The following is a 22,455-nucleotide window of genomic DNA, read 5'->3' as shown; positions in this document are numbered from 1 at the left end:
GAGCCAAGATTGAAAGTGAAAATGTGACTTCAAAGTAAGGCAAGGAAAGACAGTTAAGTAAAATATGCCAAGTTGAAGATACTATAGGTAAAATGCTACACACAAATACAGCTGAAAGAGAGTCCCAATATAGAAATACGTGTTAAAGACATATATAAGTATTTAATAGGAAAGGAAAAGCCAATATATTCTCCTATCTTTACCATTTCAGAATCCTTTGGACTTCAGTAGCGTTACTCTATTGTATTACCTGTGAACCACTTTTGTGAAGGCTTCTTAATACACTGTCAACTGAAGAACAATACTATTCTTTAGCAATTTGAATTATTAAGTAGTCTCACCTTAGAAAACAAGTATTAACCAAACTCCAAGCTCCTGTGAGTATTTATTGCTCTGAAAAATAGGCTTGTACTTATTGCCTGGGTTTTATACTTAATGAAAAAGTAAAGACTATACATTTAATTCTAGGATATAACTGAATTAGAAGTCAGCAGAAAACCCCATCGTAGTCTTTTGTTTCCACATAATAATACAGTCCTCACTGTCTTACTAAAATGATTACAGACAGAAAATCAATTCTTAAAATCTCATGCATGGTTTGTAATTATAGCTAAAATGTATAATCAAAGCTGAAAGACATATATCCAAGCGTTATTAAACAATGATTAAACTTTGATTGGGATATCTACTGGCTACAGCTAATCTCTCAGTACAATCATGGCTGCCTGCCAGACCACCATATTCTAGGAAAGATATTTCTTCTCAAGAAATTCCTCTTCAGGCAATTAGCTAATGTTTCCAAACTTAGAAGCTTTAAACCTCTGCCTGTTAGGGATTTGGTGCAAATGTGAAGATGTGAAGAACTAAAGCTCACTGATATTTGTCAAAAGTTTTCATTTAAACTGTAATGTGGCAGAGGCAATTAGGGGGCAAAGAATATATATTTTGCAAGGTTTCCTGTCTTCTCATTTGCAAATGTTAACTCCCAGGTGTATATTCACTAGCAAATGTAACCAAACCTAAAAAGGCCCTGAACCAATCATTGCCCACTAAGAGTATACTGCCATTGAAGTTGAACAAAATTCCACTGGTTTCCCAACATTTTCTCAGTGGTAGGCTAAAATCTCATTTTTACTTTGGCTACTTTCCAACATAGCTGGATTACAAGTGCTTCTGTTTAAAGATATTCATAGTTAAAGACACAGATGCTCTCTAGATGCTCACAAAAAGCATATATTTTTGACCAAATCATGAGAAGTTGCCAACCACTTACCAGAATTTCTCTTTGACACCATCTTCAAATTTGTGCTGACTACAGAACAGACCACAAGGGCCAAAAGAAATGGTGGCTTCATCGTTCACTTTTCTTGGCAGCTGAAAAGTCAAAAAAGGATATGAAGTTTGAATCACAGATCTTGGCCTCAACAAAGCAACAGCTATAATTTCACATATCTTAAAGCCACATTACAGAAACAATGACATTTTGGTGATTTCTGGCTTTATTTTTATGCAAATGGAAGAAAATATGAAAGTTCACAATTGCATCATGTCGAACTTTCCCGCTTTAGAACTTTTCAATGATTTCCCACTGGATTCAGAGTAAAATCTGAACTCCTTCCATTAGAGTTTCATGGGCCTGCAGGAAGGGTCTTGCCATCTCTTTGATCTTATTCCTCCTCAATGGCTATGCTCCAGCCACGATGGACATTATATCTGTCACCGGAACAAGCCTTAGTCATTTCCACCTTGTGACCTTTGCATTGTGAGGTCCTTCCTGCTGAGATACCCCTCCCCACTCTTCACTTACACTCTTTAACATCCTATAGGTCTCAGTCCCACAAAAAGGCCTTTCCTGACTACCCAATCTTAAAGTCTCACTCTGTCATTCACAAGCTTACCTCCTTGATTGTTTTATTCATAAGACTGATTAGCACTTAAAAGTACTGTGTTTAGCTACATGGTAGGGATAGTTTTTACTCAACTTTGACACTGATGCTTTAAAATCTATAGGACCGGGCTTCTCTGGTAGCTCAGTGGTAGGGAATCCACCTGCCAGAGCAAGAGAACAGGGTTCCATTCTGTTCCAGGAAGATCCCACATGCCTCAGAGCAACTAGGCCCATGTGCTCTAGAACCCAGGAGCCACAACTACTGAGCCTGCATGCTGCAACTGCCTGAAACCCACACACAATGAGAAACTCTTGCACCACAACCAAGAGGAGTATCCCCCCACTGCAACTAGAGAAACACCTGTGCAGCAATGAAGACAGCCAAAAATTAATAAATAATTTTTAAAATAATAATATAGAATCAACAGCCCTGAATCTTAAATAATTGGAATAAAACTGTTCCAAAATGAAAAATAACTGAGAAAAGTATGGAATTGAACTGAGATATTGTTAAAGACCCCGCAAAAGGGAATAGGATTGACTGAAGCATGATCAGTAGGGATTTGGGGAAAAAATGTTTTTAAGTATTTATCCCATTGGGTTAAGACTTCAGTAAATCTGTTCCTGTATGAGGACTCATCTAGAATCCTTTAAAAATCAGAATATAAGCATCAAAGAGGTACACTGGGCTCATTATAAACCCAAGAGAGAAAAACAGCAAAGGGAACCATGAATGTGAAACCAAAGTGATCTCTGAAATAATGAATGTAAGCAAATTTGAGTGGAAAGACAAGAACAGGCACTGGATAATATTTAAAGAGCCAGAATTCCATATAAAGATTTTTTTCTCAATAATTGGTTTGTACCTAAAAGCGCAGAATCTGATCCATAATGAAAGAGTAAAAGGATGATATCAAGAGCTGGGTAGTATCTTATTTTCCCAGAGTTGACCAAAAAAAGAGATTCATCTGATACCTTAAATTCAGGAAAATTCCAGTTTGTTGTCTGAGGCCACCAGTTCAGCTATGCAGGGCAGCTAGTTCCTTATCATACTGCCCCCTAACTCCATCAATAAATGGAGTCCTCAGAAGGAAGAGGAGGTCTTTTGATAATAAAGAAAGGCTTTGCTTGATAAGGCTTTATTTGATAACAAAGAAAGTCCAGTTGACATGCTGGACTTCCCTTGTACCACTGAAGCAGGAATAAAGAGCCCTGGGGCAAGAATGGTATATTGGTGATTTCCAGATGACCAGGGGGCCAAAACTAATCCTTACCCATCCTGAACACAGACCAAATTTCTGTCCCTGTCCTTCACTATCTCCTGGAGTCTGCTCAAATTCATGTCCATTGATTCAATGATGCCATCCAATCATCTCATTCTCTGTCACACCCTTCTCCTGCCCTCAATCTTTCCCAGTTGGATTTGACATATTACCAAAGATCTACATAAGACTGGGTACATATATGGCAAAACAAATACAATATTGTGGAGTTAAAAAATAGAAAATAAACTAATTAAAAAAAAAAAGATTGGGTACATAGATGATTCTTGTCATAGACTTTGCAACATGGGGCAAAATGAGTACAATTGAGAGGAAAGTATGATGCCACCAGCAGCAACTCTGAGGGAAATCAAATCTCGCCGGGGATTTCCAATGTCCAGAGGAGACACTTGGAGGAGAATCTCATTAGCCTGTAGTAACTACTACCTATTTATGCCATACACATAGACAGCTAGAAGAGCTGTTATGACCAACCCAGGAGAAAGACACAAGCAATTGAAGCATTTTTTTCCCTCTATTTTCTCCAGTCACACCTCTCCAATGAAACACCAAAGGAAAAAGTACAGAGAAAGAGGTGGAAAGGGGTAAATGCATGAAAACCTACCACGCACATGCCAAATTCCTAGCCATGAGAGCCACATGTCTCATCTGTTTGAAAAAAAAGGATGATGCAATATTTGAATCAGACAAGATCTTGGACTAAGTAAAGAGAAAGACTTTAAAATCAGAATGAAACTCAGAAAACATCTGATGAATGACAGCATCAGACTGAAATGTTTACTACTTTCTCTGACTCCTACTGGCAAAAGGAAATATAGTACAGCACTTGAAGTAGCAATCATTAGGAAAAAAATTGTACCATTTCATGTTTATACTTCAATGAGTTGAAACTTAATAAATCGGTTACATTTATTAGCTTGGTTGTGTTTACCCACTCCTTGACCACTAGAATGCAAGCTATGAGGGCAGTCACTTAGTCATTAACTGTTATATTCTCAGCATCTATCATAGAGCTTGACACATAATAGGTTATCAGTAAATATTTTAACACATTAAAGGAGAATATCAATGTAGCATATATCATATCAAGGGTTCAATAACACAAATGAATTGTAGCTTTCAGTGTTTTTCCAAAGTTACCCATTTATTTGAAATAGAATGTCTCTTACCTAATATATTGTTGTTGTTTTAGTTACTAAGTCGTATCTGACTCTTTTGAGACCCTGTGGACCAAAACCTGACAGGTTCGTTTGTCCATGGGATTTCCCAGGCAAGAATACTAGAGTGGTTGCCATTTCCTCCTCCAGGGGATCTTCCCAAGCCAGGGATCGAACCCAGAACTCCTGCATTGGCAGGTGATTATTTACCACTGAGCCAGAGTCCATTATCTAATAAACAATTGTTCAAATCTGAGATGGGCCCATCTTCTGCTGTAGCAGACTCTCTTGGTAACATACTCATATCCTCTTGGCTCTCCCAAAAGTCATCTGCATAGAGGTATTCCTATGTGTCTTCGCCAGAGGTACTTCTCTATCTGCAAAAGCAGCTTGAATCGCATAGGAGGCTGACTGGAAGTTTCAAGTTGTTAATGCACCGTGAGCGATTTCCATTCAATGATAGGAGTTGGTGAATAAATAGCCCAGCTTTCTCACCTCTTGGAATCTTCCAGTAGGTTTAAGTGGCAAACTGCTCATTAACACACTCTGATTTTCCTCCCTTCTACTCTGACCTTGCCATTCCCTTTCAGTACTTGCTGAGATCACCTCCGAAATAAACTGTCTGCTCAGTCATGTTCGATTCTTTGCAACCTCACGGACTGTACCCTGCCAGGTTCCGCTGTCCATTGGATTTCCTAGGCAAGAATACTGGAGCGGGTTGCCATTTCCTACTCAAGGGGATTGTCCCAACCCAGGGATCAAACTAGCATCTCCTGCATTGGCAGGCACATTCTTTACCACTGCGCCACCTGAGAAACTCTAATAAACTAAGTTTTGTCTTTGGGTCTGCTTTTGGGAGAGATCCTATACCAAGACTGTGAAAATGCCATTATAAGCTCCACACAATTCTTTGTTTTATAACAACTGTCCAATTTCCAGCTCAAAAGATTATGTACACTCTGCACTTTCAAAAGAAGGCTCATTATTCAAATATTTCCTGAACCACAGGCACATTCCAGTTTTCCTATCTTGTCTCCATTTTTTTTTAGAACTTATATCACACTCCCAGTGACTTTTATAAGAACATTGGCTATTGGTTCATCTCAGATTTAGTTCCTCCTACTGTATTCACTCACTCACCAACTCAACCTTGTTGGTTAGATATTAGGAGTCTTCCATGTTCTCCCTACCCTCAACCCATCTTATTCATGATTATATCTTTACTATTTCTGTCTAAAAGTTGACAGTTTTTAAGGGCTATAATTTGCCAAGATAGAATATCATTTTATGGATTATACTATTTCATCAATGATGACAAAATTAAAATTTGAAAAAGACTTTTAAAAATATTACTTTACCCAGTAGTTACAATTTTCACCCAAAGAACTATATTTCATATCTATTATTCAGAGATATTAAGAGTAGAAAATAGCTGACCAAAAATACCTCTATTTCCTTATTTAATTGACCCCTTCCTATTATTTGTGAAATAAAATGCTTAATGCTTGACTTCAACTAGCAAAATCATCATTGGAATTGAATATGTTAACCACAAAATTGTCTTGTCAATTCAAGTCAGTGGGAATTAGAAAAACAATGTATTGTTTTTTAATCTGTATATTTTCCAATCCTATTTCTGCAGAAGCATTTATTAATTCAACAAACTTTGATGAATAACTATTACATTTTATGATAATAACTTATTGAGTATTTTGTGTGTGCCAGACAATGCACTGAACTGTAACCTGTTAGTGACCTTGTGAGCTATTATTATCTTCATTTAACTTTTCAGAAAACTGACACTTGCGACTTATCGAAGGCCACAACAATAGTAAATTAAGGAAGAAAGGATTTAGTTTTAGTTCTTTAAGACTACAAAGGCCAAGCTGTTAACCACTACTAAACTATATTTGCCCTAGTAATAAGATACTATAGGACTCATAAACCATGTGTAGGATTATGAAACATCATTTCTTGCTGTCTAATATGCATGCATACTAGAGTGCTTAGCCAAGTACAAGACAGTAAAGAACAACTTGTATATGTTAAGTGCTAAGGGAATATAAAGTAAGAAGAGTGTTTGGTAGCATGTTCAGTAGGTGATTCAGATTTGCATTGAAAGGGGAAATCTGCCAAACTATCAATTCAAACAGTCAAAAAGAAAGGCCAGTGCAATCAGTCTCACAGCAGTGTTCATCTGCAATAGCAAATGACCTGATATATAGCAACTGATCAAGAAATGTGACCACTGGCTTTTGGATCCACCATCTGCGGTGGAACCGCCGCCAAGATGCAGATTTTTGTGAAGACCCTGATGGGGAAGACCATCACTCTTGAGGTCGAGCCCTCGGATACAATAGAAAATGTAAAGGCCAAGACCCAGGATAAGGAAGGAATTCCTCCTGACCAGCAAAGACTGATCTTTGCTGGCAAGCAACTAGAAGATGGATGTACTTTGTCTGACTACAATATTCAAAAGGAGTCCACTCTTCATCTAGTGTTGAGACTTCATGGTGGCGCTAAGAAAAGGAAGAAGAAGTCTTACACCACTCCCAAGAAGAACAAGCATAAGAGAAAGAAGGTTAAACTGGCTGTTTTGAAATACTATAGTTCAGTTCAGTTCAGTCGCTCAGTCGTGTCCGACCCTTTGCGACCCCATGAATCACAGCACGCCAGGCCTCCCTGTCCATCACCAACTCCCGGAGTTTACCCAAACCCATGTCCAGTGAGTTGGTGATTCCATCCAACCATCTCATCTTCTGCTGTCCCCTTCTCCTCCTGCCTCCAATCCTTCCCAGCATTAGGGTCTTTTCCAATGAGTCAACTCTTCGCATGAGGTGGCCAAAGTATTGGAGTTTCAGCTTCAACATTAGTCCTTCCAATGAACACCCAGGACTGATCTCCTTGGTGTTCTAGAAGGTGGATGAAAATGGCAAAATCATTCGCCTTCACCGGGAGTGTCCCTCAGATGAATGTGGTACTGGAGTTTTTATGGCCAGTCACTTCGACAGACATTATTATGGCAAATGTTGTCTGACCTATTGTTTCAACAAACCAGAAGACAAGTAATTGTATATTGGTTAATAAAGATATGAGCTAACAAAAAAAAATGTGCCCATTGGAGTCCCAATATACATTTCCACACATGTGTTTAAACACTAGAAGTGCCAGAAGCTGCTTAGGTTATCCCCTGGAAATCTTATACTGAAATTTAGGTTTATTACATTATAACTTTTTCCTCTTGATGACTTTTACAACCAACTTACTGTTGTGTGAATAAAGTGTGCAGAAACATGTATAATATTTTACATGACGGCAATTACGCTGCTATTCAATTATTTTGAAATTACTTTTCTCCCCCCAGAAGGGTCTTCGTCTCACTGTGGCTATAAATATGCAGTGATCCTCATTCCTAAAGTTCATATCCCTCTGAGGGCTTTGTATTTACTGATTCCCTATGTTCAGTATGTAAAAATTCTAAAAGGCCACATGGGCAATTCTAAAACCCGAAGACACTGGCACAATGGCTAATGAAGGTATTAGTATTCCTCTCCTTTGAGAACCAAATCTTAATACGAGTAGGGCCATCTTGACAAGAGAATTTTCAAAAATGTAATTGAACTAAATCTTTTGACAGATAATTGTAATAATAATGTTATGCTCAAATGGTTTTCAAGTATAGTTTGTAAATTACCTTCTCCACTTTACTTTCTTCCTCCTTAAAAGTACCAGGCATGTCAGGATCCTGGTTCATGTTAATTTTTTTAACTATCTGTATGGTGTCCTCTTAACTCTAGAAGCCAAAACACGTTTAACTTATGAATATATTTTGATACAATTGAAAGAGCCGACTAGATATATCAGCTAGGTTGCAGAGAATATTCAATTATATCATTTCTTAATATAATCTTGCAAGAGAAAATTTTGTTATTTATGATGTCTTCCAATCATTTGGACCAGCCAGTCATATATATGTTGATATAATCTCAAACAAATTAGAAATTACAAACACACACACAATCCACACATATGTCACAGATTATATATAAAGATAATTAACTTTCAAAGGCAGTTCTGCCTAATACACATTCATCTCAATCTCTTACATCTGCTAATTCTACAGTCATCTGCAATGAAGTCTGGTATTCATATACAGATGGCCCTGAGGTCTTATTCTATTTTCAATCAGGAAACAAAGATACAATAATGTAAATTAGATTCTACCTACTCAGAAGGAAAAGTTGGTTCTCAATTTGACTCGAATTTAGAAAACTTCAATAGTTATATAGTCCAGCCATCAACCAATCAAGAAATCATTTGATGCCCTATTCCTCATGCCCTTAACTACTTCCTATTATATGAAAACAACTGTATGACATGTCAGCCCATTCTACTATTATTTTTAATAGTTACAAATTGAAGTCAAAACAAAGAGACATGGAGACTGAAATCAAGGAAGCCAGAAATACAGAAGTAGGAAGACAGCGACAGCTAGAGAAACAGATGAAAAGAGAAAAAATACACACAGAGGAGAAATGGAGAGATACATAAAATAGAGAGGCAGAGGCTGATCAAATGAGGGAAATGGAGACACAAAAAGCTGACATATTGACAATGAAGGGGAAACAAGAGATAAGAGGAATTATGGAGGAGGAACATCTAAGAGATAGCAGAAAAGAAAAAGAGGGTCAAAAGAGATGCAAAGAGGAAAAAATTGGTTATAAGCAACTCTAGAGGTCCAGGGGCATGACAAAAACTGACTGTCTCTCAAACTATTATTTCTTCTTTCTGTAGTAACTATAAATTATAAAAATCACAGATTTTGGCTTGGCACATAGTCCTCCAAAACGGAGTCTTCATTTCCCAGCCTTCCTTATGACTGGACATGTAGTTGAGTTCTGACCATTAAGATATAACCAGAAATGTCACAGGCAAAAGGGATAAATCTTTCCCAGGGTTGGTCCAATCAGCAAACCTAATAGTGGATATAAAGATTCACAAGCTGTTTAGAGAAAAAGTCTTCAATCATTACTCATTGCTAGATAGTTTCTATATCCTTCATTCTCCAACTCTTTCTTCCTTCAATACAAATGTGTCAAAATACTTCCCAAAATGGAATGTATACTTTCATACACTGTTTATGGATTATAAATTGGTATAGCATTTTAGAAGGCAAATTGGCAGTACTTGGCAAAATTTGAAGTGCTCAAGAATTCCTTTTCTAGGATTCTATACTACAGAAATCCAAATACATATGCACAGAAATATATACATGTACAAGGATGGTCAATTCAGGATGTGCTGTAATGGTGAAAATATGGGAATAAATACTTTTCCATCCAGGAATGGTTGAATAAAGTATACTCTATCCATACTATGAAATACTATTGAAGAGACTGAGGTAGACAGCTATGCATAGATATGGGTAGATCTGTAACATGTATGAAAAACAAACATGATCCCATATATAATGGGAAAAATCTATATATGCCTTCAGGCATATAATAGGCTTGAGCTTCCTGGACCCATCATGATTGGTGAGCCATGTGACTGGTTCTGTTCAATTATTTATGACCAAAGGTCATTGTTCACACTTGTGCTTTACTCTATCGGGCCACAGCATTTATTTGTCAATATGGTAACTTCTACAGCTATCTTTCCCTCTGCCACAGTAAATGGTTTTGTTTAAGATGATGGTTTCTCCATCACTCTGGGTCCCAGAATGAGAAGTTGTAGAACAGAGCTCCTAGTCAACATGGTATAACCTGTTATAAACCACCGACACTCGTGGATTATCGTAACAGCATAATCTAAACTATCCTGAGTAAATACAACTTATATATTTAAAATTCATATCAAGATATGATGTTATAAAAATTAATATGATGCCCAGAATAGCACAAAATATCCTCTATATAGAGTATATAAAATGTAATGAGACTATTACATGTCATGATCTAAATTCAACATACTCATTAGACAATAGCCATTTCAAGAGCAGGAAGTATGGTTTATTCTTTTTTGCATCCTCAGCACCAGTGACTAGAACATAGTAGATATAAAGCCCATTCTGCTTGAATGGTAAATGAAATTAAATGACTTTTATCCTAAATTGCAGCTTTATACTAATCTCTATGAAATGAAAATATGTAACTTTTAATCTATTAATATCCCAAATTATCAAGACCAATTCAAACTATAAGGATATTATTCATTTTTAAATAAATCTCCCACCTAGCTTTATATCACCTGAACATTTCATAAGGTAGTTTTCTCTGCCTTTAAAGAAGTAGATAATAGAAAAAATCTGAATAAGATAGGACATAGAAAACAGACTTGGGGACTGCATCTATAAACCTCTCTACATGATCACATGATCATTAATCTGATTGATCAACTGTTTATGAATCCATTTAACTGTACTAGCTCATATTGGCATATCTCATCATGAGAGAGAACTCAATTGATAGGCAAGGCTTTCATATATCAGTGTAAAAGCTCTGGCAAAAGAAAAAACAGACTTTTTTAGCCTGACTTGATCCTAAAATCCATTAATGTATGCATCTGATGAATGTATTGTGTGCCTACAAAGAGGATACAAACGGAAACATAATAGTTAATGGTATCTACCTTCTTCAGGATTACAGTCTAGTAGAAGAAAACAAACAGGCAACAACAACAACTGTCTTAAATATAATGAGAGGAGAAATACAGAGTGTTTTGAGAGCAAAGAGGAGGGGAAAAAATCCACAGTTAGGAGAAAAAGAACACTTTTTGGAGAAAGTGACCTCTAAGATGAAACCTAGACCATGATAGAGAGTATTGTTCTGAGAGAGCATGGTACATTCACTGAACTGAGTTCAATACAGTGTTGCTGCTGCTGCTGCTGCTAAGTTGCTTCAGTCGTGTCCAACTCTGTGCGACCCCATAGACGGCAGCCCACCAGGCTCCACCGTCCCTGGGATTCTCCAGACAAGAACACTGGAGTGGGCTGCCATTTCCTTCTCCAGTGCATGAAAGGGAAAAGTGAAAGTGAAGTCACTCAGCCCTGTCCGACTCTTTGTGGCCCCATGGACTGCAGCCTACCAGGCTCCTCTGTCCATGGGATTTTCCAGGCAAGAGTACTGGAGTGGGTTGCCATTGCCTTCTCCGTCAATACAGTGTTAGATAGGAGGAAAAGAGAGAGTCTACATTGGAGAGGTAAGCAAGGGTCAGATTGTGAAGTGATTGAATTGCCTATAGTACATCTAAGCATGAATGTTCAGTGGTAAACTGGTGATATTCATAGGAGTTAAAGAAAGACACTTGGGGATATATATTTGGTAGTCTTAAGCATAGAGTTGGTATTTAATATCACAGAAGTAGCTGAATTACCAAAGAATAGAGGCAAGATTAAAAGGTGAGTCAGGACAGAGCCCCTAAAGAACACCAACATTTAAGAAATGGGCAGGTTCAGAGAAGTTTACAAAAGTGACTGAGGAAAAAAGTAACGAGAAGTACAAGGAAAACCAGGAGGGAAGCCAAGAGAATAGCATATTTCAAGAATGACAACTATGTTAAATGCTACTGGGTAATTAAGTGAGTCAAAAGCTAAAAAAGTGTCCTTTATATGTAGCCAAGGAAAGGCTGTTAGCCAAGAGAAGACTGCCAAAATCAGAATCAGTGGAGTAGCAGGGTTAGGACAAGACTATATACGTAAACTGAAGAGTAAATTGAAAGTAAGGAAGTAGAACAGTGAGTGAGTGGCGACAACTCTCACAAATTAGCTATGATAGGAAAGAGTGTGTGTATAAGTTTACACAATGGGGTCAGAATTTTTTAAAATAAATTTGATATCTTTATCATGATTGGCCTGGACTTATAGGTTTGAGGGAATAATACCAGAATATATTTTGCTTTAGTAAGTATGAGAGACCTGAAAAAATAGGCCAAAGAACTAAACAGACATTTCTTTAAAGAAGACATACAGATGGCTAACAAACACATGAAAAGATGCTCAACATCACTCATTATCAGAAAATGCAAATCAAAACCACAATGAGGTACCATCTCATGCCCATCAGAATGGCTGCTATCAAAAAGTCTACAAACAATAAATTCTGGAGAGGGTGTGGAGAAAAAGGAACCCTCTTACACTGTTGGTGGGAATGCAAACTAGTACAGCCACTATGGAGAACAGTGTGGCGAGTCCTTTAAAAACTGGAAATAGAACTGACATACGACCTAGCAATCCCACTGCTGGGCATACACACTGAGGAAAGCAGAACTGAAAGAGACACATGTATCCCAATGTTCACTGCAACACTGTTTACAATAGCTAGGACATGGAAGCAACCTAGATGTCCATCAGCAGATGAATGGATAAGAAAGCTGTGGTACATATACACAATGGAATATTACTCAGCTATTAAAAAGAATGCATTTGACTCAGTTGTAATGAGGTGGATGAAACTGGAGCCGATTATACAGAGTGAAGTAAGTCAGAAAGAAAAACACCAATACAGTATATTAACGCATATATATGGAACTTAGAGAGATAGTAACAATGACCCTATGAGAGACAGCAAAAGAGACACAGAGATAAAGAACAGACTTTTGGACTCTGTGGAAGAAGGCGAGGGTGGGATGATATGAGAGACTAGCATTGAAACATGTATATTACCATATGTGAAATAGATCACCAGTCCAGGTTCGATGCATGAGACAGGGCACTCAGGGCCAGTGTACTGGGAGAACCCTGAGGGATGGGACGGGGAGGGAGGTGGGAGGGGGGTTCAGGATGGGGGACATGTGTACACCTGTGGTTGATTCGTGTCAATGTATGGCAAAAGCCACTACAAAATTGTAAAGTAATTAGCCTTCAATTAAAATAAATAAATTAATTTTTTTTAAAGTTGAGGGCAAGGAACAAGAAAAAAGGAACTAGTTAAAGAAAAAGAAAACACAAGGTTAATTTACAGAACAGGAAACCTAAAGAAATACATGAATGAGGAAAAATTTCTGGAGCTCAAGTGGAAGGATTTGTCGCGCATGGGACTTTTTTGATTTTTCAATTAGAAATGGAAGGAAGGCAGAAATGATAGGCGAAGGCAGAGGTAAGTTTACAAGATCTTATGGTGGGAAGTTGCCATCTTGTGCTTCTACATTCTCTGTGAAACAACTGGCAAGTTTATCTGACAAGAAGGGAGGGCAGGAGGTTGGAGAAAGCACATGTCTTTTCAAAAGTTAAAATAGTTGATTCTAGGATTTTTCTAGCATTGGATATTAGGTTCACCAATTTCTGTTTCAGGAGGCCAATCTTTTGTTTTTGCTTTGTTTTTCATTAACAAATTTGACTTTATCTATTATTCTCGTACTCTACTGCTTCTGTGACGTATTGTTAAGAAAAATATTTTCAACAATAATTGAGTGGTAGAAGCTAAAAGGCTACCTTCTCTGTTCACAACCATGCCAAATAATTTTTCTAATCCCATTAATGCTCACATCTTCCTTTTTCTACAGCTCATTGAGGTTTTATGGTATTTTAAGAAAAAAAATTAACATTACTTTGGTGTAAAATATGGGGAAAGTGAGGATCAGTGAGATAAGTAACTTTCCCTATACAAGCAGTTAATTGGAGTCAGACTAAACAATACATATTTCACAAAAAATGTTTTCCCATCAGGAACAATAGTAATAGTTGATTGCTGATAAAGAGACATTATCAACACAAGAAACGGGGTTAAATTCCTTGAAATATTTAGCATGAAGGACACTGTATATAACTCTAAATGTCAAGTTATAAAAACAACATGGAGGTGTCAGAATATTTATATCAATGAACTTTCATCTAATAGTGTAATGTTATCTAATTTTGGCTTCTGGGTTTAGACAAATGACAACATCTAGTTGTACATGTTCTGTTTCCTATATTTTTAATTATAAAATGATGAAAACATTGTCCCCAATGAACAACTATAAAATAACAAGTAATTTTGTCACATTAAGAGAGAGAGAAAACAAAATGTTATTTACTGCATTGTATTATCATTGTACTGAAAGATGGAAGGGTGCATATCATACATTATCTAGCTTATTAAGCACTTTGAAGAAGGACAGTACAGCCTTTGAGCCCCAGTTTCACTAATCTGACTTTGGTTGAGTTACCTATAGGCTGTGACCTTCCATTTACCTACTTAGTACCTACTTCATAAGGTTGTTCTTTGCATTATATGTAATACATGTAAAATGCCTAGTCCATTATCAGACACAGGACCAGCCATTAGTACATATTAATTATTGTTATTGGCACTGTTTTTGTTACTACTTCTGCTTGAAGAAGTCAGAGAAGATTTTCCAGAAGAAATGGCACTTGGAGAAGGAACATAAGTTTGCCAGGTAGACAAGGTCATAGGGGAGAGTGGTATAGCATAAGCACACATGTCTTTGTCAGAGAAGAGAGAATTTATATGGAGGCAACGCATTAACGACTTAATAATTTCTCTTCACTGGCTAATAGGTACAAGTCTTTGAAGCTACACTTAGACATCTCTTCTCTCCTAGCTTTTAGAATTGAAAACTATTTGTCCTGCTGTCCTACAACACATGTCCATGGCCACCACAAAGCATGAACCCAGGCATCTCCTTATACCCTTCAATTACATAATGCTACTCAACTTTTCCTACAGAAGTAATTGTTGATGTTTTCCCCTTTTAAAATGTCCTTGTTTTAACCTCTTTAGGTTCCTAGGTATCAACTGGTTCACCAGACATAATTGTCCCTGAAAATTAACCAACAGAAAAAGTTAAAGACTTGGTAATATGCATTCTAATGTAGTCTCTTTAAATAAACAGTACTCTCTTTTTATTAAAAAAAAATGTGATCATCATGATTCTTAATTTGGAAACCTTGTCTCCAGATCCCTGGTGTTCTCATACTTTTTCAATATATCCCAAAACTTTTCTATAAATGCCCAACTACACCCTAGGATCATCCCAATTGTTTCTTAAAAAGTCTTTCAAAAAATTAACCCATTCCAACTGACGTTCTATTTTTTGATCCCCTTTTTGCTGGTTAACACTTTCAGGATAAAAACACTTGGAAAATTAGGGATAAAATTAGGGAATTATGGAATTAAGGACTTCCATAAGAAAATCTAGAAGTAACACCATAAGTAATGGTGAAATACTAAAATCTTCCCCTGTAAGATCAAGTACATGACAAAGATGTCTGCTCTCACTACTTTCACTCAGTGATGCACTGGAGGTTATAAACAGGCAATTATACAAGAAAAATTATAAAAGGCATATAGATTGGAAGGAATAATTAAGCTATCTCTATTTGCAGATGATATTATTTTCTATATAAAAAACTAAGATAACTTGAACACTAGAATTAACTAGTTCAGCAAAATTGCAAGATATAAGATGAACATAAAAAATCCAATAGTATTTGTATACACTATCAATGAATAAACTAAAATGGGAATTAAGAAAATAATTCCATTTAAATAGCACCAAAAATAAGAAAAGTCTTAGGACTAAATTTAACCCCAAAAGGACAAATCTCATATTCTGAAAACTGCAAAAAAAAAAAAAAAATAGTGAAAAATTTTAATGTCAAAAGAGAAAAACATTCCAGGTTTATGAATCAGAAGAGTCAATATTTTTAAGAAGGGAATATTCCCCAAATCAACATACAGATTTAATGCTATTCCTAGAAAGATCCCAGCTCCTTTCTTGCAGGAATTGACAAGCTGATTCTAAAATTCCTCAGACCCAGAAGAGCCAAAATATTATTAAAAAGGAAGAAGGTTGGAAGACATACTGACATACTTTCCAATTAAAAAAAAAGTAATTAGTCCCCAACTAAAATAAATAAATTTATTAAAAAAATAAAGGTATTATGACAGTTAAAAAAAAACTTATAAAACTACAATAATCAAGATAGTTTAGTACTGGCATAAGGATAACATACAGATCAACTGACAGAATTGAGAGCCCAGAACATAAGCTTTTGGTCAATTGATTTTCAAGTGTGTCAAGAAGAAATTAAGGAGTCAATACCATTCACTATTCCAACAAAAAAAATTAAGATATCTAGGAATAAGCCTACCTAAGGAGACAAAACGACTCTATACAGGAAATTATAAGACACTGATGAAAGAAATATAAGATGACATAAACAGATGGATAGATATTCCATATTCCTGGGTTGGAAGAATCAATATTGTAAAAATGGCTATACTACCAAATGCAATCTACAGATTCAATGTAATCCCTATCAAACAACCAATGGCATTTTTCAAAAAACTAGAACAAAAAAATTCACACTTTATATGGAAACACAAGAGACTCCAAATAGCCAAAGCAGTCTTGAGAAAGAAGAATGGAGCTGGAGGAATCAACTTTCCTGATTTCAGACTATACTACAAAGCTACAGTCATCAAGACAGTATGGTACTGGCACAAAAACAGAAATATAACTAATGGAACAAGATAGAGATCCCAGAAATAAACCCACACACCAATGGGTACCTTATTTTTGACAAAGGAGGCAAGAATATACAATGGGGAAAAGATAGCCTCTTCAATAAGTGGTGCTGGGAAAACTGGACAGCTATGTGTAAAAGAATGAAATTGGAACACTTCCTAACACCATGCACAAAGATAAACTCAAAATGGATTAAAGACCTAAATGTAAGACCAGAAACCATAAAACTCTTAGAGGAAAACATAGGCAGAACACTCAATGACATTAACCAAAGCAAGATCCTCTATGACCCACCTCCTAGAGTAATGGAAATAAAAACAAAAATAAACAAGTGGATCCTAATTAAACTTAAAAGTTTTTGCACAGCAAAGGAAACTATAAACAAGGTGAAAAGACAACCTCCAAAAAGGGGGAAAATGAAACAAATGACAAAGGATTAATTTCCAAAATATGTAAGCAGCTCATACAACTCAATACCAGAAAAACAAACAACCCAATCAAAAAGTGGGAAAAAGACCTAGACATACATTTCTCCAAAGAAGACATACAGATGGTTAACAAACACATGAAAAGATGCTCAACATCACTCCTTATTAGAGAAATGCAAATCAAAAGTACAATGAGATATCACCTCACACAAGTCAGAATGGCCATCAAAAAGTCTACAAACAATAAATGCTGGAGAGAATGTGGAGAAAAGGAAAACCCTCTTCCACTGTTGCTGGGGATGTAAATTGATACAGCCACTATGAAAGATGGTATGGAGATTCCTTAAAAAACTAGGAGTAAAACCATCATATGACCCAGCAATCCCACTACTAGGTGTATACCCTGAGGAAACAAAAATTGAAAAAGATATATGTGCCCTAATGTTCATTGCAGCACTATTTACAATAGCTAGAAGATGGAAGCAACCTAGATGTCCATCAATTGATGAATGGATAAAGAAGCTGTGGTACATACTTAGAATGGAATATTTATTACTCAACCATAAAAAGGAACACATTTGAGTCAGTTCTAATTAGGTGAATGAACCTAGAGCCTATTATACAGAGTGAAGTAAGTCAGAAAGAGAAAGATAAATATTGTATATTAACACACATATGTGGAATCTAAAAGATGGTATGGATGAATTTATTGGCAGGGCAACAATGGAGAAACAGATACAGAGAACAGACTTATGGACATGGGTGGGAGGAGAGGAGGAAGGAGAGGGTGAGATGTATGGAAACTTACATTACCATATGTAAAATAGATAGCCAATGGGAATTTGCTTTATGACTCAGGGAACTCAAACAGGGGCTCTGTAACAATCTAGAGGGGTGGGATGGGGAGGAAGATGGGAGGGAGGTTCAAGCGGGGGGGACATATGTATACCTATGGCTGATTCATGTTGATATCTGGCAGAAAACAACAAAATTCTGTAAAGCAATTATCCTTCAATTAAAAATAAATAAAAAGAATGTCAAGACTGTTCAGTGAAGGAAATAATAGTTTTCTCAATGTATTGTATAGGGGCATCTAAAAAGGCACAAACAAAATGATGCATTTAGACCCCTGCACTTCACATCATATACAAAAATGAACTAAAAATGGGTCAAAGACATAAGCATAAGAACTAAAACAATATAACTCTTAGCATGAAATATAGGAGTAAATCTTTGTGACTTTGGTTTAGGCAAAACATCTTAGATATGATGTCAAAAGTACAAACAACAAAAGAAAAATAGGTAAATGTAAATCTACTGAAAAATTAAAACTATGTGCTACAAAAAATACCATCAAGAGATGAAAAGACATAGAAATAATTTTATATACATAGAAATAAGTTTTATTATATAATTTTTCTATTTTTATATACATAGAAATAAAAAAGACAAAGAAATAAAAAATACTTATAGATTGCATATCTGATAAGGGAATTGTACCTAGAAGGCATAAAGAACTCTTACAACTCAATAATAAAACACAAATAATCCAATTTTAAAATGGCCATAGTATCTGAATTGACATTTCTCCAAATGGATATACAGATAGGCAATAACCACATGAAAAGATACTCATCGTTAGCCATTAACAAAATGAAAATCACAATGAAATAGCACATAATGCCCTCTAGGATGTCTATGATTAAGGACATAATGACAAGTTTGGAGGAGAATGTGGAGAAATTGTACATCATTGGTGGTAATGTAAATTTATACACCTGCTTTGGGAAAGTTTGGCAGCTCATTAACAGATTAAACATAGAATCACCAAATGATCCAGCAGTATAATTTCTAAATATATACCTTAAAATTTGAAAATATATGTCTACACAAAGACTTATACAGAAATGTATGTAGTAGCAGTATTTATATTGGCCATAAAGTAGAAACAATTTAAATGTCCATCAACTAATGAACAGATATATAAAAGGTTGTATTCAATGAAATCTTATTGGGCAATGAAAAGGAAGGAAGTAATGATACATTGATCCATACAGATTAATGTTGAAAACATTCAGCTAAGTGAAAGAAACCAGTCACAGGAAACCATATATTGAATGATTCTGTTTATATGAAATGTCCAGATTGGCAAATTTAGAGAGACAGAAAGTAGATTAGCGTTTGTCAAGGGGTTAGATAGTGATAATAGTTGCACAACTCTGAATATACCAAAAATTACTACTGCTGGAAAGGGTGTGGAGAAAAGGGAACCCTCTTACATTGTTCGGAGAAGGCAATGGCACTCCACTCCAGTACTCTTGCCTGCAAAATCCCATGGATGGAGGAGCCTGGTGGGCTGCAGTCCATGGGGTCGCTAAGAGTCGGACACGACTGAGCGACTTCACTTTCACTTTTCCCTTTCAGGCATTGGAGAAGGAAATGGCAACCCACTCCAGTGTTCTTGCCTGGAGAATCCCAGGGACGGGGGAGCATGGTGGGCTGCCGTCTATGGGGTCGCACAGAGTTGGACACGACTAAAGCGACTTAGCAGCAGCAGCTTACACTGTTGGTGGGAATGCAAGCTAGTATGGCCACTATGGAGAACAGTGTGAATTACACACTTTAAATCAATTAATTGTATGATGTATAAATTACAACTCAAGGAAACTTAAATCAGTCATTTGATATCATAATAGAAAATTACTGCTGATAGATTTTTATTTCTCTTTTCAACCTTATGTTTATACATCAAAATCATAGTCCTAGATTACACACCAAATCCATCATTCTTAAAGTTACTTCTTATAGGCACACCAGGCAAGTTGGGCAATCTGGAGTCCTTATGATTTAAACCTCCATCTTCAGGCTCCCTTTTCATAACCTTTGGGCTTCAGGTGCCTTAAGTGTCTTGAAATAGAATCAACTCATCAGATGCTTCATCATTTCGGTCTTATGATGTTCACTCATTGACATGAGGTGGTATTTTGGGAGTTCTATTCCACAATAGGAATGGGTAGTCTTAAAGATGGAGAAGGCAATGGCACCCCACTCCAGTACTCTTGCCTGCAAAATCCCATGGATGGAGGAGCCTGGTAGGCTGCAGTCCATGGGGTCGCTAAGAGTCGGACACGACTGAGCGACTTCACTTTCATGCATTGGAGAAGGAAATGGCAACCCACTCCAGTGTTCTTGCCTGGAGAATCCCAGGGATGGCAGAGACTGGTGGGCTGCCGTCTATGGGGTCGCACAGAGTCAGACATGACTGAAGTGACTTAGCAGCAGCAGCAGCAGTCTTAAAAATTAGTTACCGGACTCTTTATACTTGGAAAAGTCATTAAAGAAAAGTAAAAGTAAACAGGTATTTCTGGCCTTTGCTGACATTCTGATCATGTGATGTTAAAAGAGAAACATGGATTCATGTTTTTAAAAGACTAATTCAAGGCAATACTTTCCTCAATAAAATTAAAATTAGCATTCCACTGTCCAACTTATTCTATGTGCAAGGAGTTGTCTCAAGAGTTATCTACAAAACATCACAACTGCAACAATCAAAGATTCAGTAAGAGACAGTCTGGTTCAAATGAGCTTAGCAAACTGCATTACCTATATAGTAAAGAACTGGCAGGAACCAATAATTCACCTGCAATTAAAAGAGGACTTTTTTTTTTTACTCCACTATAACCTAAAGACTCACTTTACAGACAGAAAAGTTGGCAGGATTTTTACTGAGCACACTTATCTATACTCCCTAACACATTGCTCTATTCCTTAACTAAACTTTAGTAAAACCGTCAAATTTAATATACAAAAAATAAGAGAATTAATGCCTGGGCACATATTGCTACTTGGTATCTATCCATAGTTATTTTTCAAAAAAATTATTAATCTTACAAATATTTTCAACCTTATATTTCACATTCCCTTGGGCCTACCAGAGGAGTGTTTAGACATTGGTAAAATCAGAAATAAACCATCTGAACCTCTGACTTTGAAGTACAGTATATTATGCCAGATGGGTCATAAAAATCCACCTCCATACATACATACACATACACACAATACAAGCACAATCTAAATATCCCTTAATTCAATTAACTTGATAAATGCTGACATTTAACATGTACTTAGCAGGCATTAAGCATACTTTACTGTGAGAAAGACAAAATTCTTGTCCTTATGACTGACATTCTATTGAGAATAACATGTCTTAATATAATTATAGCAAGCATGAGGAAATAGATGATGTTCTTAGAGACCCAATCAGATATGTGTTGGGCAAAGAAATCTTGCCTGAAGAACTGACACTAGATCTGAGCTTTAAAGAATGGGTAGAATTTAAACGATGAAAAGGGGAAGGAAATGTTCCAGTTAGAGGGAAGAAGATATGCAAGGGCTGTTAGGATGGTCTGATTCAGAAACCAAAGATAGATCAATGCTAACAGAAACAAAGAATATATATTGAAGAGTGGCAGGAGAAAAAGCTGTAGAAGTAAGCAGAAGCCAAGTCTGGCAAGGTATCAAAGACAGGCCTTTGGACCTTCCCTAAATATAGGGGGAAGCAAAGCTTTAAGCAAGAAGTGACACCATCTGACATACTGCTTTGGAATAGATCACCTTACTGCCATGCTAATAATAGATTAAAAGCAAAAGCAGAGATAGGAGGGTAGCATTCTCAAAATGGTACCGTTATTCAAAGTAATATGTTGACATGATGGCCATTAGAACAGTGATGAAAAAATGTTGCTAAAGTAGCTTTAAAGAAGAGCTTCAGTTCAGTCAGTCATCTCCAACTCTTTGCGACCTCATGGATTGCAGCACGCCAGGCTGTCCTGTCCATCACCAACTCCCAGAGCTTGCTCAAACTCATGTCCATCGAGATGGTGATGCCATCCAACCATCTCATCTTCTGTCATCCACCTTCTCCTCCTGCCTTCAATCTTTCCCAGCATCAGGGCCTTTTCAAATTAGTCAGCGCTTCACTACAGGTGGCCAAAGTATTGGAACTTCCGCTTTAGCATCAGTCCTTCCAATGAATATTCAGGACTGATTTCCTTTAGGATTGGTTGGTTGGATCTCCTTGCAGTCAAAGGGACTCTCAAGAGTCTTCTCCAACACCATAATTCAAAAGCATCAATTCTTTGGTGCTCAGCTTTCTTTATAGTCCAACTCTCACATCCATACATGACTACTGGAAAAACCATATCTTTGACTCCACAGACCTTTGTTGG

The 22,455-nt window shown here is 36.7% G+C and overlaps 3 protein-coding genes across 3 annotated transcripts in view; 2 read left to right on the top strand and 1 right to left on the bottom strand.

Moving 5' to 3' along the window:
* Positions 1 to 22,455, bottom strand: part of IL1RAPL2 (interleukin 1 receptor accessory protein like 2) — a 1,535,365-nt gene that overhangs the window by 1,096,955 nt on the left and 415,955 nt on the right. The window contains exon 6 of the mRNA XM_081566378.1: positions 1,274 to 1,374. Within this exon, the coding sequence (XP_081422504.1) occupies positions 1,274 to 1,355 (82 nt within the window). The 5' untranslated portion in view covers positions 1,356 to 1,374. The remainder of the gene's footprint in view (positions 1 to 1,273; positions 1,375 to 22,455) is intronic.
* Positions 1 to 22,455, top strand: part of L1TD1 (LINE1 type transposase domain containing 1) — a 789,799-nt gene that overhangs the window by 540,284 nt on the left and 227,060 nt on the right. The window lies entirely within an intron of this gene.
* LOC145536728 (ubiquitin-ribosomal protein eS31 fusion protein-like) lies at positions 6,596 to 7,438 on the top strand. Its single transcript, XM_081566447.1, has 2 exons — positions 6,596 to 6,942; positions 7,245 to 7,438. Exons 1-2 carry the CDS (start codon positions 6,619 to 6,621, stop codon positions 7,395 to 7,397), a joined length of 477 nt encoding a protein of 158 aa, XP_081422573.1. The 5' UTR covers positions 6,596 to 6,618; the 3' UTR covers positions 7,398 to 7,438.

The sequence above is a fragment of the Giraffa tippelskirchi genome, chromosome X (genome assembly GCF_054371585.1).
Source record: "Giraffa tippelskirchi isolate mGirTip1 chromosome X, T2T-mGirTip1v1.2.pri, whole genome shotgun sequence".
NCBI lineage: Eukaryota > Metazoa > Chordata > Mammalia > Artiodactyla > Giraffidae > Giraffa > Giraffa tippelskirchi.
Note: the sequence above shows the minus strand (reverse complement) of the source record. Positions and strands in the feature narration are given on the sequence as shown.